This window comes from Eretmochelys imbricata, chromosome 8, assembly GCF_965152235.1.
Source record: "Eretmochelys imbricata isolate rEreImb1 chromosome 8, rEreImb1.hap1, whole genome shotgun sequence".
In the NCBI taxonomy this organism is placed as follows: Eukaryota; Metazoa; Chordata; order Testudines; family Cheloniidae; genus Eretmochelys; species Eretmochelys imbricata.
The window spans coordinates 7,292,949-7,309,006 of record NC_135579.1 but is presented as its reverse complement, the minus strand read 5'-3'; the positions used below and the strand labels follow the sequence as shown (position 1 = coordinate 7,309,006).

General features: G+C 53.5%; 1 protein-coding gene across 1 annotated transcript in view; it reads right to left on the bottom strand.

The window, feature by feature from the left end:
* Positions 1-489: 489 nt before the first annotated feature.
* The window catches only part of PDGFRB (platelet derived growth factor receptor beta), a 32,017-nt gene continuing 16,448 nt past the window's right edge, over positions 490-16,058 (bottom strand). Inside the window, exons 12-22 of the mRNA XM_077824137.1 lie at positions 15,942-16,046; positions 15,286-15,396; positions 14,189-14,342; positions 10,369-10,535; positions 9,973-10,091; positions 8,787-8,909; positions 3,614-3,725; positions 3,178-3,277; positions 2,948-3,053; positions 1,270-1,508; positions 490-640 (exon numbers count right to left, since the gene is read on the bottom strand). Of these exons, the coding sequence (XP_077680263.1) occupies positions 490-640; positions 1,270-1,508; positions 2,948-3,053; positions 3,178-3,277; positions 3,614-3,725; positions 8,787-8,909; positions 9,973-10,091; positions 10,369-10,535; positions 14,189-14,342; positions 15,286-15,396; positions 15,942-16,046 (1,487 nt within the window). The remainder of the gene's footprint in view (positions 641-1,269; positions 1,509-2,947; positions 3,054-3,177; positions 3,278-3,613; positions 3,726-8,786; positions 8,910-9,972; positions 10,092-10,368; positions 10,536-14,188; positions 14,343-15,285; positions 15,397-15,941; positions 16,047-16,058) is intronic.

Genomic DNA, 16,058 nt, shown 5'->3' with positions numbered 1-16,058 from the left:
CAGTGAGCTGCAAGGAATCTGTCCAGCCCAGCCATGTACAGCACTACGGCAGCTGTACCCCAGCGTGGTGGACACGCAGAACATCAAAGAGGCAGCTTTGGCCCAGACGGACACTGAAATTCAGAGCCACCTACTGCACCGGGGCACGGGAAGGAGGCTGGGATATCAAACAAGTGGAGTGAACGGCAGGATCTCCTCTGGAGACTCGTCGGCGCTCTGCCCCTTGGTCTGGGAGCACTGCAGGCTTCACTGTGAGGAGAAGAGGTTTGTCTGTGAGGAGACCCCTCCTCGTTTCAGTAGTTTGATCAATGGGGTGGAGTGTGGCAGTGAGGCTGGGGGAGGGAAAAGGTGCCTCTTTAGTCCACGTTGTGCCGGGAGGTGGGACGGAGGGCGGGATAAATAAGCACCCAACAAGGTTCTCCACCAAGTCTGGTTGCCCCACAGCTGGTCTCACTGGTAGGGTGTGGGCTAGCATCAGCTCTGCCGCTTCTACAGAAAACTTTCTTCCATGTCGTGGTGCCCTGGGCTTGGCTCCTGGCAGCCCGACTTTGGTTCAGGTTCCTGTTCCCCTTCCTGCTGTAGGTCCAGGGGGCTGTCGCAGGATATTGTGGACGCTGTGTTCACTTCGTTCAGAGTAGAACTAAAGGGGGAGGAGAGAAAGGAGAGAAATAAATGTGCTGTCCGTAATCGCTGATGTCCCAAGCAAGGACCCACTTGCTAGGAAAGACATGGCTGGCTCTCTTGTGGCACGAGAAGTTACTACCTATGCCCCACAGGGGCCCAGTGCCACCCTCCATCTTAGACAGGCTTCTACTGAGGCTCCAACTCCCACAGAACGATTGACAAAATGGAACTTAAATTTGCCCCCCTTCACGCGCGCACAGTGCAGCCATCCACGCCCCACAGGCTGTGCACACCTGGAGTGCTAGCTGTTGGGTATACATAACAACGTGATGTCCAGCCTCTCTCCGGGCCTCCAGCCCAGCGTGGTGTGAGGACCATGGCCGTGCAGATAGAATAACTGGGCAGCTGTGAAGGGAAAAGCCAGGCTGGGGGTAGATTTAAGGATCCTGAGAGTGAAGGGAGCAGATCCTGGGGTTGCTTTACCTGTTCCGCCTCCCTCCACCCCCATCCCTACCCCTTTCTACCTGACCACACTCTCCTGCTTCCACTTTTGTTGTGTGAAACATTTGTTGTTTAGCTCTCAGGATGGTCAGTGGTGACAGAGATCAGATTAGGGGGAAACATGAAGAGGCCTGTGTTTGCTACCTGGCCCGGCTGACAGAAGCCTCCTGAGGGGCGTCATCGATTCCGTCGGGCTTGGGATCAGGGAGGGGGATGATGTAATCGTTGTCCCCCCCATCCTGCTGCACAGCTGTATAGAGGACACTTCCGGTGCCGGAGCTGGGGGTGAGCCCGGCGCTGCTGACCCCTGGGATTCTGGGCCTTGTGCGCAGAACAGCAGGGTGGTCGCTCTTCAGGAATTCCTCCTCGACCTGTTGGTACCTCTGCTCCCGTAGGGCAGGTTACAAAAGAAATGAGGTGGGTGAGAGGGGGTGGCGCTAACCGGGGTCAAGCCGGCATCCCCAGGCACATAAAGAGAAACTACAGAGTCTGGGCCCCGTTCCCACTGGAAGCACCACACTCTGCACTGCTATAGTGCCCTCCCTTGCAGGATTGCATGGTGCTTCCCAACCGGGCGTTAATGAAGCCCTCAGGGCAACCCTGGGAGGGAGGAGGCCGATTTCCAAGCATCTGCCGAGCGGTTCAATTTTTGCGTGAGCCACATGAGATATCAGGGGTGATACTGCTGTTGCTCCATTGTGCTCTACGTCTGTGTGAGTGAGAGGAGAATCAGGCCTTCTGTGTCCAAAAACTGAGCCACACCCGCTGGTGGCTGGACAACTGGGGAAGCACGTGGAATTTAGTGACCCGAGAACACCGGGGAAGAGCCAGGAACAGAACTCTGATCTCCTGAGCCCCAATCCTGGGTTTCAACAACGAGACAATGCTCACACGTTACATTTGTCCCTCTCTTTTTATGTATCCAGGCCACTCTCAGTGTTACCAATAAACCCAGCCACGCTGGGAAATGTCACTTTACGAAAGGCTGCTGATTTTTAGTGTCGCTTGTAAATTTTTTCTCTAAATTGACCAGCAAATATATTTCAAGCCTTATGAATTAAACTGTTAACATTTCATTATCACCACTGACCCCAAAGGAGCCAGAAGTGCTTTACAAAAGCTCAGACAAACTATACACAAGGAGCACTTTGCCACCAAAGTGCAGCCCGCTCTGAGAAATGGCAAATGTTTAACTGCACACAGGAACACTACACAGCATTTAGGGCAGGAAGGGAAGAAGAATGCTGTGTCCAGTTGGAACTGCAAGAGGGATTTAGATCGCCAGAATGTAATTGCTTGAGTTGGGATATGCCCTCGAAAATGGGATTAACACCCCTTTTCCTCCCAAAAGTACCTGGGGATCTTATAGACCAGAATTTGTCAGAGCCTCAGTTCTCCAGCTCATCTGAAAGAGGTGTCACCAAGCATAGAATATGTTTGGCTGTAAAATGGGGCTCATTTCTTATACAGACTCTGTATATTTCATGGATAGGTTATGTCTAATTTAGACAAAGGAAGAAATGCTTGTGGTGTATCTAACTAAGGTGCTTACATGTTCTCCATTACCATAGCATCAGAACACCTCATAATCATTAATGTATTTATCCTCATAACACCCCTCTGAGATAGGGTGGTGGTGTTCTTCTCATTTTATAGACGCGGAACTGAGGCACAGAGAGACTCATTGCCCAAGAAGCCGGCAGAGCAGGGACTTGAACCCATGTCTCCCAAGCCCTAGGCTAGTATCCTAACCACTAGACCCTCCTTTGTCTAGAGTAGAGTCTCCTTCCCACACTTCCATCATAGCATTCCTGGGACATACCTTCTTGTATCCATCTGCCAGGAGGTTCCCCATAAGTACCACCAGCTGAGAGAAGGAAGGTCTTATCTCAAACTTCTCTTCCCAACATTTCTGCATGATGTCATAGCTGGGGAGATGGGGGGGGGGGAGGACACCATAGAGAGTTAGATGGTGGAAGGGGTGATGGAGCAAAGATGCTTCTCCAGTTTGAGGAGATGTGGCCAGTGCAAACGTGCACGGTGAACACTTACATCTCGTTGGAAGCATGGGTGGGTTTAGACATTCGATAGCCACATTTGATGGCATTGTAGAACTGCTCATTCATGGGTAGTTCAGGGTATGGAGTCCCACCTAGGAGGAGAAAGAAGAGTTGGAAACCAGGCTAACGGGGAGGCTCCACCACACTCACACTGTCAGTGTTGTTATAAAATCAGCACTACCCTCCCTCCCTTCTGTTCACCATTCCTACTCCACCTTCATCACCAGACCTGTGCTGGTCAGTGTGTGATAGGACAAGGCTCTGCCACAGAGGCCCCCTTGTGGCATGGGTGGGATGGGACTCAGGGATTGGTATCTTTCTCCCAGGGTGGGACTGGAGGAAGATTCAGGGACAAGCACGGGGGGACCTGTGTGGTCCTGGGAGGTAGGCTGCATTCTGTTGAAGGAGAGTGATGTCAGGGCACTTACCCAGAGTGAATATCTCCCAGAGGAGGATCCCGAAAGACCACACATCACTCAGGGTTGTGTAGAGGTTGTTGAAGATGCTCTCAGGCGCCATCCATTTCAAAGGCAGGAAGGTCTGTGAGGACGAGAGAGAGCAGGAATGGGTTAGGCCCATGAGTCAGCCAATCCCCTGGAAACAGCTCACTTCTGCACCAATAAGCAGAGAAGTTGGACACCTTCTCCTTGACTCTTCATGGAGCCCACTTTACAAAGATTGAGAAGAGCCCCTTGGAGCGACTCTTGAGCACTTTGCATCAACAGTTTTCCTTAGGGCCTTGACTCCAATTTCCCAGAGCAGGGTGTTACACTGACCCATGTCAGATGAGCCAGGAGAACTGCAGTCCCCTTCACAGTTCCACTCAGTCCTGACACTTGCTGTGGCCCTGCTGAGGTCTCTCACCCCTCTCACACCATCACAGAGAGCTTCTGGCCTAGGGTGACCAGCTTGCAAGAGTGAAATATCAGGATACATTGGGCAAGGGGTGAGGCGGGGAGGGGGAAGAGAGCCTCAGGTGCACAGCCCTGACCGGAGCCATGAGAGGGGGTGCACAGCCCTAGGAAGCTGCAAGAGGGGTGTACGGCCCCTGCTGCAGCCCGCACCACAAGCCATGGGGCAAGGACTCATGGCCCCAGCTCCAGCCCCCAGCAGAAGCCATGGAGCCAGGGGCACAGGTTTCTCCTCCCTCCCAGTGCCCTTTCCCACAGCCCCACCACTACAACTAAACAATGCCCCACACAGACCCCCACAGCCCAGTGCCCTGACGCACAAAGATCTCCCACACTGCCAAGCACCCCCAACAGGTCCCCATTGCCCAGCACCCCAAAACACACAAACCTCTCCCACTGCCCAGCGCCCCCCCCCACACCTCCCAGACAGTCACTCCATGACACTCTGCCCCCTTCCCTGGCTGCACTCACCAGCTCTGCTGGGAGGTCTCTGGCTCCTAGGGTCAGAGCGGCTAGGGGGGTCTCCAGATTGTCCACATGCTGCGCCTGCCACAAGCGCGAGCTCCGTGGCTCCCATTGGCTGGAAAAAGCACCAATGGGAGCTGCCGGAGCCGCAGAGCAGGGCTTGCAGGTACCAGCAGCGTGCACAGAGCCCCCTGCCCCCCAACCCCGACCCTAAGAGCCAGAGGGACCTGCCACGGGGCGAGGTAGGGAGTCCTGGTAGTGCTTACCTGGGGTGGTTCCCAGGAGGCATCTGGCAGGTCCCTCTGGCTCCTAGGGTCGGGTCGGGTGGGGGCGGGGGCGGAGGGCTCTCTGCCCATTGCCAGTGCCTGCAAGCCCCGCCCCCACAGCTCTGATTGGGCAGGAGGGAGCTGGTGCAGCACGGGGAGACCCCCTCCACCTCTGTGCCTAGGGGCCGCCTGCACTGCAGGCTCCTGCCGGCGGGCGGGCGCCGGGAGCTGCCCCAGGAAGTGCCGCCACGCCAGCCCCAGGACTTTGGCGGTGACGGTGAGCGGTCCATCCCCGATATCGGGACAAAGGGCGTCCTGACCGACGTGCGGTCGGGATGCGGGACAAATGGGTTAAAATCGGGACGTCTGGTCACCCTATTCCAGCCCTGCAAAGCCACCTCCCTTCCAGGGCTGAGTTCTCCTGCTGGGCCACTACATCAGCCTGGCAAAACGGACTGTTGCCTTTCTGAGACAGACCTGCAGCTGGTGCCAAAATGACCGCTCTGGGGACAGAAGGCCCCAGCAGCACAAGCTTCCCTCAGGTCCGCTCTCCGGTGCGCCTCCGCTCTGACCAGGAGAAGCTGCCTGCTCAGGTCAGGCACCAGCTCGGTTTCTACATCCCTTCTCATCTCAGCCAACAGGCCTGCTTGCTGCGATGGAGGCTTTTATGCCACGGATACCCGGCCTTCGACTGAGTCTACTGACCCCAGGCCATTGAAATGCGGTCACATGACGACTTTCCACCCATCCCAGTCTAAGCTGAGTGTCTGAAACCTGGCAAATGTGCATCACTATGAATTAGGGTGACCAGATGTCCTGATTTTTATAGGGACAGTCCCGGTTTTTGGGTCTTTTTCTTTATAGGTTCCTATTACCCCCCACTCTGTCCAGATTTTTCACACTTCCTGTCTGGTCACCCTACTATGAATAGATCTGACAGAACAGGACCTGACTGGAGATTTCTAAGAAGCCGGGAAGAGAGGACCAAGATAGATATCCTAGTCCTCTTCTCTCCGTGTTTCCTGTCTTTGGCCCAATCCGGCCCTGCCTCTATCAGCTTGCGTGCGGCTTTGGCTGCGTGGCGCCCTATGCTGGATGCGGATTTCCTTGCGCAACTGGTATCAAAAATAATCCCCAGGAAGGATTGCAAAGGGGCCTGGTTTCATTTCCTATTTTATCAGGAACAGCAGCGGCAGCAAAGCTGGATTGGAAAGCCCCAGCCCTGCTGTGGAGGGGGAAAAGGAGGGGCCTTGCCCCCTGCCCATGAGCTGAGTGGGTGGCCAAAGCTCCTGTGTTACACTGGCTGCTTCTGGCTTCCAAGCAACGAGGGCAGCTCACCTACCCCTGTCGAGCTCTCCACTCCCAGCTTCGCCTGGCTGGCAGTGATTCAGCAAGAAGAAGAGAGTGGAACAGAAGAGCCCTGACACGATTCCAGTGTGGTCTGGTGGCTCAACCCCTGCACTTGCACTCAGGACCTAGGTTCTAGCCCCAGCTCTGCCACTCACTTGCTGAGTGACCTTGGGCAACTCCCTTTGCCTCTCTGTGCCTCAGTTTCCCCATCTGTAAAGTGAGGTAATGACACTGATCTCCTTCATAAAGCTCTTTGAGAGATGCTGATGTGAAGAGCTAGGGATTATTCATCTTCCCCCAGCACTTGCTTGTCTATTGGAACTTAAAACAAAGAGAACATTCTGGAGAATGCTCATTGGAACCAGGGGCTCTTTCCGACCTGAAAAACCCGAATCTCCTTCCTTGAAAGCACTCGCATGGGAACTTGCAGAAAAGCACTTCCTCTTTCTGTGCAGTTGAGTGGTTAGAGCAGGGGCCTGGGAGTCAGAAGGTCTGGATCCCATTCCCAGCTCTGCAAGAAATTCACAGTGACGCAGTTTAGCCTCTCAATCTGAAGGATGATTCAGAGCTACTAGTCGCACAGGGATAGGATGAGGGGTAGTCCTGTGCTCTAGGGTTCTTGAACAAAAGGGGCTGTATTTGTGGGCAGTCATTACTGCTGTTTTCTAAGTTCCTGCATAGGACCCTAGAAAGCATGATCATGTGGTTCCATTACAGGTAAAGTTGGGGTTAAAGTAAGAGGGGAAAGGGGGGGCAGAGGGAAATCTCCCCTTCCTCTCCCTGACTTGGGGGACCAGTGCTCCCACAGCTCCCACTCTTCTATGGCTAGTGGGGAGAGTTCCCCACCTATCTAGTCTAACCAAGGTGTAACACCACGAGGCAAAGCACTCTGGGAACTGGGATGCAAACGGCACTAATTACCCTGAGCACTTGTTGCCATTTCAGAGACAGGAGAATACTTAAGGAGCTGACTGAGGATATATCTGAGCCATTAGCAATTATCTTTGAAAAGCCATGGAAGACAGGAGACGTTCCAGAAGACTGGAAAAGGGCAAATATAGTGTCCTTCTATAAAAAGGGGAATAAGGACAACCCAGGGAATTACAGACCAGTCAGCTTAACTTCTGTACCCGGAAAGATAATGGAGCAAATAATTAAGCAATTTGCAAACACCTAGAAGATAATAAGGTGATAAATAACAGTCAGCATGGATTTGTCAAGAACAAATCATGTCAAACCAATCAGATAGCTTTCTTTGACAGGGTAACAAGCTTTGTGGAGGGGGGGAAGCAGTAGATGTGGTATAGCTTGACTTTAGTAAGGCTTTTGATACTGTCTCGCATGACCTTCTCAAAAACAAACTAGGGAAATGCAATCTAGATGGAGCTACTATAAGATGGGCAAATAACTGGCTGGAAAATCATTCCCAGAGAGCAGTTATCAGTGGTTCATAGTCATGCTGGAAGGACATAATGAGTGGGGTCCCACAGGGATCGGTTCTGGGTCCAATTCTGTTCAATATCTTCATTGATGATTTAGATAATGGCATACAGAATACACTTATAAAGTTTGCGGACAATACCGAGCTGGGAGGGGTTGCAAGTGCTTTGGAGGATAGGATTAAAATTCAAAATGATCTGGACAAACTGGAGAAATGGTCTGAAGTAAATAGGATGAAATTCAATAAGGACAAATGCAAAGTACTCCACTTAGGAAGGAACAATCAGTTGCACACACACAAAATGGGACATGACTGCCTAGGTAGGAGTACTGTGGAAAGGGATCTGGGGGTCATAGTGGATCACAACCTAAATATGAGTCAACAGTGTAACACTGTTGAAAAAAAGCAAACCTCATTCTGGGATGTATTAGCAGGAGTAAACAAGACACAAGAAGTAATTCTTCCATTCTACTCCACGCTGATTAGGCCTCAACTGGAGTATTGTGTCCAGTTCTGGGTGCCACATTTCAGGAAAGATGTGGACAGACTGGAGAAAGTCCAGAGAACAGCAACAAAAATGATTAAAGGTCTAGGAAACATGAACTATGAGGGAAGATTGAAAAAATTGGGTTTGTTTAGTCTGGAGAAGAGAAGACTGAGAGGGGACATGATAACAGTTTTCAAGTACATAAAAGATTGTTACAAGGAGGAGAGAGAAAAATTGTTCTTCTTAACCTCTGAGGATAGGACAAGAAGCAATGGGCTTAAATTGCAGCAAGGGCGGTTTAGGTTGGACATTAGGAAAAAATTCATAACTGTCAGGGTGGTTAAGCCCTGGAATAAATTGCCTAGGGAGGTTGTGGAATCTCCATCATTGGGGATTTTTAAGAGCAGGTTAGACAAACACCTGTCAGGGATGGTCTAGATAATACTTAGTCCTGCCTTGAGTTCAGGGGACTGGACTAGATGACCACTCAAGGTCCCTTTCAGTTCTATGATTTGTTGTCAGGATAATGGACTTTTTGGACTATTTGGGGAGTGGGGGAGGATCAAGGGAGTCAGGTGAGAGTTCTGCCCCCATCCTTGGGAAGAGAGATTTCCGCCCGGTAGAACAAGGCGTGTGTGTGCCTGCTGGAACCGGGCAGGAAGGGCTGGGTCCCTGACTCACGCTGCCTTTGGAGATGTAGTTGGAATCTCTCATGATATCTCTGGCCAGGCCAAAGTCACAGATCTTCACCAGCTTCCCCTCGCAGATGAGGACGTTCCTTGCTGCCAGGTCTCGGTGCACACACTGTAAGGGAGGAGACAGGGTGTTGTTAGAAGGGGTGCCCAGGCCACAGAAACACCTGCATTCAGAGCAACAGAAGGCACCACAGAGGTTGCCATGGTACCAGAGCAAACCCCCACAGAGAGCAGCGAAACGAGCAATCTTGCAGATTGCAGATGGACAGTCGGAGTCTTGGAGCAGCAGGGTTAGGCCAGCCTGGCTTATGCCTTCACGTACCCCGGACATAGCATGCTCACTGGGTTTGCTCAAGCATTGCACTGGCACCAGCAAAGAAGGCAGGCTCCTCCGGTATCAATCCATCACTGAAGCACGGACAGTTGATATGGCTGGCATCTCATTTAATGCAAGCTGCCTGGCCAGGCATGTGAAGGGGACTGGGAGACTGACCAGAAATGTCACTCTGAGCTTCTCTCTAGGGCCGTCCCCATTGCTGTCACACCCCAGCTAAATACTTTTCCTAACAAACAACAGAGCTTTGGTTACATTCACAATTGGCTGAAGCTCAGCCAGTCAAATTAGCCTTGGAGACCCTGGGAGCTCTGTCCTCATTGGCAGTTCAGCTTTAATACCCACTGTTTCCAGAAGCCCTAGCGCTGCACCAGTAAGCCTGGCTGCTGGACGGGTGTCTGGAGAGAGCTCTGCCCCAGGCTGGGTTGCTTGTTCATTGACACAACACTGGCCTCTGGTGAGGACGCTTAGGCGGGCTCTGAGGAAAGGGCACTGGACAGCACCAGAAGCACCCGGAGAGCGGTTCTAGGGGGCTGCAGGTTTGGAAGGCAGTGCTTGGCCTGACTGGAGCCAGACCTACTTTAACATGTAGTCTGGTCACACAGGCCCCATGACAGTGCGAGAAAGTCGAGGCGGTCAGTAGCTATTCAATGCAAAGGCCTGTTCTCTCCTGAGGGAGGCAACATCACCAGAGAAGCAGAGTCGGCTCCTGGTGAAGCCTGACTGAAGGTTTGGCTGGTCAAGAGGGCTTTCACATCACACACCAAGAAGAAGCTTTGATTTCTTCCCTTTCAGAGTCGACTCCCGCCAAACCCACCTGCCAACTCAGCACACGTACGTTTTTGGACGCGAGGAACTCCATCCCGTTGGCCACCTGGAAACTAAACCCAACCAGGTCTGTGTAGCTGAGGAGCGGGGACTCGTTTATCAGGGTCACACGATCCGTCCTTTCGGGAGCTGGAGGGAGGAAAAGAGCAGAACAGAGGGACGCACAACGGCTGTTACCAGGCTCCCACACGGATTAAAGCTGGGGCTCGCGTCGGAGGGAACAGAAGTTGGTCTGGGGTTTTTCAGGCCTCCACAGAGCCTCAGTGTGGGAGAAACTATGCCAACACTGTTCTGGCTCAACAGACCCTGTGGGAATCAGCTCACATCCCAACCAGCTCCTAAAGCAAAGGAAACCAGTCACCCCGGCACAAACACCATCTCCCTCCCATCCAGGGACTCCCGTTACCTGAGGGGGAATAGCTGTCCAGCTCGTAGGGGGTGCCGTAGTTGGAGGACTCAATGTCAGCATACTTGATCTCTCCCTTCATATCAGACATGGGAACGTAGTCCAGGAAGTCATCCTTGCTCATATCCATGTAGCCCCCGTCGCTTTCGACAGAGAAGGAGGTGAGGCTGGAATGGGGAAGCAAAGAAACCATTCAGAACAGATAGTGTAAGAGAAAGGTTGGAGTGGATTTCAGATTCAGAGAAGGGAGACTTAATTTCAGGGACTGTGGTTATGGAGGGCCAGAATTCCAAACATAGGCATGGACAATTGCACACGTATCATTGCTCAGGCCTGAGTTGTGGGTGCAAATTCCGATGCACGAAGCAGGGACGGGCACTTGCATGGCCACGTGTGAGCAAATGCCCCCTTTCCACACGCACCTTGGAAATTTGCTGCATATCTGAGGTGTGCACATAGCCACACATGCCTAAGGGCAAAAATCGGAGTCTGAATTTCCTTCTCCCTCCACAGGAGAGGGGGCCACCCCAGCTGGGGCTATGGGGAGCGCTGGTACATTTGAAAGCCCTGGAAATGAATGACTCTGAAGACTGAACTGCCCTCTTCTCTTGGGAGAGGTGGCAGGAGCCACACTAAACTGAATTTTTAAAATCCTCATTCTTTAGTTAACCACTGGGTCACATCTCCTACAAGGCCTGAGCCCAGCCTCTCTAAGCACACTTGCAATTTGGTGCCTAAATGTTTTCCCATGTGAGTTTTTGCACAGGAGTCAACTCACATTGGTGCAGGTGAACGGGGTCCTTAGAGGGAGGCCTGTGGTCTGTATGCAAAAGCGTGTGCAAATTTGCCTGCTTACTCTTGTGTGCTCGTGTGTAGGCGGGCAGCTGGGCTGGAGCAGAACAGCCTTTGCTGTGAGTGCAGCACCAGTCTTTAAATGGTTAATGCTAACCAAACTCAAGTTTGGCTCTGTGCCTTTAAACTAGTTAACACAAGAGATGACTGCTTAGTTATAGTATTTAAGTAGAAGCCAAGCCAAGCCAAGCCAAGCTAACCCAAACCCGCCCCGCCCCGCCCCGCCCCGCCCCTAGTATTCTGGGCTAGTACTAAGAACCTCCTCTTCTGTTCCTCTCTCACTCAGCACTGCCCAGTTCAGACACAGGCAAGCCTTCTTAACTGGTGTGCTAGCTCCCTATTGGTCAGTGCCTCCTCATGGCCCTTCTAGGCCCCTGGAGGACTGCGTCTCATTGGTATCCTGGCCCTGAGCAGGTTTTCCTTAAGCAGAAGAGTCCAGATCTGGGCCAGGCTGTCAGGGACCCAAAGCCTCTAGCAGGCAGCAGAGAAGGCCTGACAGACCCCATCACAGTGTGCAAATGAGGTGATGGTGCATATCTAATTAGCCATTTTCATGTGCTGCTATGGTAACCCTGTACACAAAACCTGAGGTCTCCTTTTGGGCCTGACTACCTAAATGGTAACTATCCATTTTAGGGTTGCTAAAGGCCCCACCCCTTCTCTGAGGCCCCGCCCCTGCTTGCTCCATCCCCCCTCTCTCCGTCATTTGCTCTCCCCCACCCTCACTCACTTTCACCGGGCTGGGGCAGGGGGTTGGGGTGCTGGAGGGGGGTGATGGCTCCTGCTGGGGGTGTGGGCTCTGGGGTGGGACTGGGGATGATGGGGTTGGGGTGCAGGAGGGGGCTGGGGTGTTGTGGGGGTGTGGGCTCCAGCTGGGAGTGTGGGCTCTGAGGTGGGGCTGGGGATGATGGGTTTGGGGTGCAGGAGGGGGCTGGGGTGTTGTGGGGGTGTGGGCTCTGCCTGGGAGAGTGGGCGCTGGGATGGGGCCAGGGATGAGGGGTTTGGGGTGCAGGAGGGGGCTGTGGTGTTGTGGGGGTGTGGGCTCCACCAGGGGGGGTGGGTGCTGGGGTGGGGCTGGAGATGACGGGTTTGGGGTGCAGGAGGGGGCTGGGGTGTTGGGGGGGTGTGGGCTCCGGCTGGGGGTGTGGGCTCTGGGGTGGGGCTGTGGATAAGGGGTTTGGGATGCAGGAAGGGGCTGGAGTGTTGGGGGATGTGGCTCCAGCTGGGGAGGTGGGCAGTGGGGTGGGGCCGTGGATGAGGGGTTTGACGTGTAGGAGCGGGCTAGAGTGTTGTGGGGGTGCAGGCTCTGGCTGGAGGGGGATGCTGGGGGTGCCAGGGATGAGGGGTTTGGGGTGCAGGAGGGGGCTGGGGTGTTGGGATGTGTGGTCTTTGGCTGGGGGGGCCAGGGATGAGGGTTTGGGGTGCAGGAGGGGCCTGTGAGAGGGTGCTGGGCTTTTGCCAGGGGTGTGCGAGCTCCAGGAAGGAGTTTGGGTGTAGGATGGGACTCTGGGCTGGGGCAGGAGGTTGGGGGGCAGGAGGGTTGTGGGGTCCCAGCAGTGCTTACCATGGCTCCCAGGAAGCGGCCGCCAGGTCCCTGTGGCCCCTAGATGCATGGATGGCTAGGGAGGCTCTGCAGGCACCACCCCCCACAGCTCCTATTGGTCACAGTTCTCAGCCAATGGGAGTTGTGGAGCAGGCACTTGGGGCGGGGGCAGCACATGGAACCTCCCAGGCCCTGCCCACCCAGCGCCTAGGGGCCGCAGGGACCTGGCGGCCGCTTCCGGGAGCCGTTCAGAGCTAGGGCAGGGAGCCTGCCTTAGCCCTGGGCCCCTGCTGCTCCGCCGACTGGGCTTTTAACAGCCTGGTCAGTGGTGCCGACCGGAGCCGCCAGGGTCTCTTTTCGACCGGGGGTTCCAGTCAAAAACCGGATGCCTGGCAATCCCAATCCATGTACACTGCACAAATGCAACTGGCATGCAGAAATCCAAAGTTTTGCACCAGCCAAAACTCCCCTGAAAAGCTGCGGTGTGCACAAAATTGTAGGTAGCATTTTCAAGGCCTTAATTTGAAGACTGAGAGCCCAGATTAATGTTCTTTTGTTCAACATTTATTATTGCCTCATCTGACTTGAAATGGAAACTGCAAGAGCTTCCATCAATGTACTGAGCGCCTGTCTTTTTCACTACTGCTTCTGTGCACTGGGACAAAACACTGCCTTGTAACGTCCATCTGCGATGCCTCTCAGTCAATCCGCACAGAGATTCCCACACCTCTTACGGCAGCGGGACAGTAAAAGGACTATTTTCTGTTGTTTCAGCCGGGGAAGAAGAGCTGTCACAAAGCTGCGCTAAATCTGCCCACTTCGGCACTGAGCTCAACAGGACCTGTTCGGCAAATGCAGAGCTAAAAGCAGAAAATTCCAGGGCGGGACCCAGATCCGCAAAGGTATTTAGGTTCCTAACTTCCATTGAAATTAATGTACTGCAGATCTGGTCCATAGGTTAGTCTACCCTTAAGTCACCAGTCTTCCCTGGTGTGAACAAGAGAACAAAATCTGTAGGATTTAGGACAGGACCCTGCTGTGGCTGGCTGGGATGGCTGCATGCATAAAGGAAATAGAAGGCAGGGGCACCAGAACGGGGGGGGCCATGGCCCCCCCACTTTTAAAAGTGGGAGGAAATAGCCCTCCCACTTTATCATGTTGTGGGAGGAGGGGCTAGAGAGAAGTGAGCAGGGGGTGAGTCTTGGGGGGAAGGGGCAGTGCAAAGGCGGGGCTTCGGGGGAAGTCAGAGTGCAAGGGCGGGGGCTCAGGGATAAGGGGCGGCGCGGGGGCAGGGCCTCGGGGGAAGGGGCAGGGACTCAGGCGGAAGGGGCGGCATGGGGGGCGGGGCCACTGTCTGAGCACCATTGGCCCCCCTACTTTTAGAGACCTTCTGTTGCTCCTGAGAAGGCTATTACTTAAAGGCACCTGTACACCTTGTCCTCTTCGGAGGCATTCCCATACACCTCCATCTCTCGCCTTGCTTTCTCAGTGTAGTACTGGAGGAAGGTGTGCTTGTTCCGGAGCAGGTAGTCCACGAGGTCTCCGTAGCGGCAACACTCCGTTATGATATAGATGGGGCCTGCAGGAGAGGAGAACGCTTGACTCAGGTGTGGGCTTGGGTCCTTTTCTTAGCGACCACAGCTGGGTGGGAAAGGCCGTTCCTGTCTTGTGAACATTTGCAAGATAACGAAGAATTTCCCTGTCCCGAATTAGGACGAAAAGTTAAATCTTGCAAACTGTCATGAACTGGAAACCCCCTCGAAACGTTTGGTTCTGGGTCAGCTGGAACATTTCATTTCAGTTTCGACCATTTTTTATTGACAAACAATTTTATTGACTACGCTTAGCTTAAATTTCAAAACAACAAGTCACTTTGAGACAGAAAACTGGTATCTTTCATTGTGAAAATGTCGACAATTTCTACACTTTTCAGCATTTTTTTTTTTTGGTTGAAAAATTTGTCTGAACGACTTCTTCCTGAGAACAGGTTCAGTTTGACAAATCGGCATTTTCTAGTGAAATTCCCGACCGGCTTTACTGCCAACCCCTTCACAAAAAGGTGTCTGCACGTTCTCACAACCACTTGTAAGGGGATTCAGGAAGCCCCAGGGAGGAAGGCCCCTTGCTTTGCTGAGGGTTTGGGACACTCAGATGAGTGGAGAGCAGGCAGGACCACTGGCCTTCGAGTTTGGAGCACCGTTGGCTACCTGGGCTTTCCATGGGTCATGCTGCTGGAAGGAGATCGGATGGAGATCATTTTCTTATACCTGCTGCTGGAGGGGGATGGACACGCAGCAGGGAGGAGTGGAGTCTGGCAACTCGCGCAGAGTTTTCTCCCATTCAGGCAGCAGGCCCATGCGGACAGATGGGCCGGGCCGCCTAAACTCAGCCTGGTCACCATACTAAGGGTGGTGACCTCTAAGCAGGATGCTAATGTTTGGGTCAGTAGGGGGAGGGGACGGGTACCAGCTGTGATGAAGGGGGGTCATGTCCAGGGGAGGGACATGGGAGGGGACAGGTACCTCCTTTGGTGCAGGCTCCAAGCAAGTTGACAATGTTTAGGTGAGGTCCCAGGTGGCTCATGATCTTCAGCTCAGACATCAGAGCCTGCTTCTCGCTGGTCCTGGCGGTAGCTGTTAAACGGACCCATCAGTAAGATGAAATAAGAATGCTGAGGTGTGAGAGATGCGAGCATGACCCTGACACACGCACACCCACAAGGAACTGGTGTCACATACACAGCACTGGGTCGTCAGAGGGAGGGGTGCTCTGAGCACGAGGCTGGGAGGCGGGAGCTCCTGAGTTCTTATCCAGGCTATGATACTGATATAAGCAACTCCCTCTGCTTACCTAGACCTTTGCCTTTTGGAGAGAAGGCAAGAAAGACAGTGGTGCTTAGAAATAAATCCCTGTCCGTGCTAGGCAGGGGCCACAGAACCCTGCTAGAATCACCTGTGAGTGAACAGACATGTAGCTAGCACAGTCCTGATCCCACCATGGGCAGGGCTGGGAGCGGTGAGACAATGACTGACCCAGCTGGTGTCTATGCAGAGGGAGGGAATGTCTCCCGGTGAGAGGGAACAAGCAAGGGAGAGAGAGGGAAGGAAGCAGTGGGGGAGAGCAATGGAAGAGGGGTAGAGTGACAGTGAACGAAGGGAAGAGATGGTGGGAAACTCACATTTGAGCATTTTCACAGCCACTCGCATCGTGGATTGCGAATGGCTCAGGCCATGGGCTGTTGCCTCCACAACTCGGCCAAAGGCTCCGGATCCGAGAGTGCGACCTGCAGCAAAAC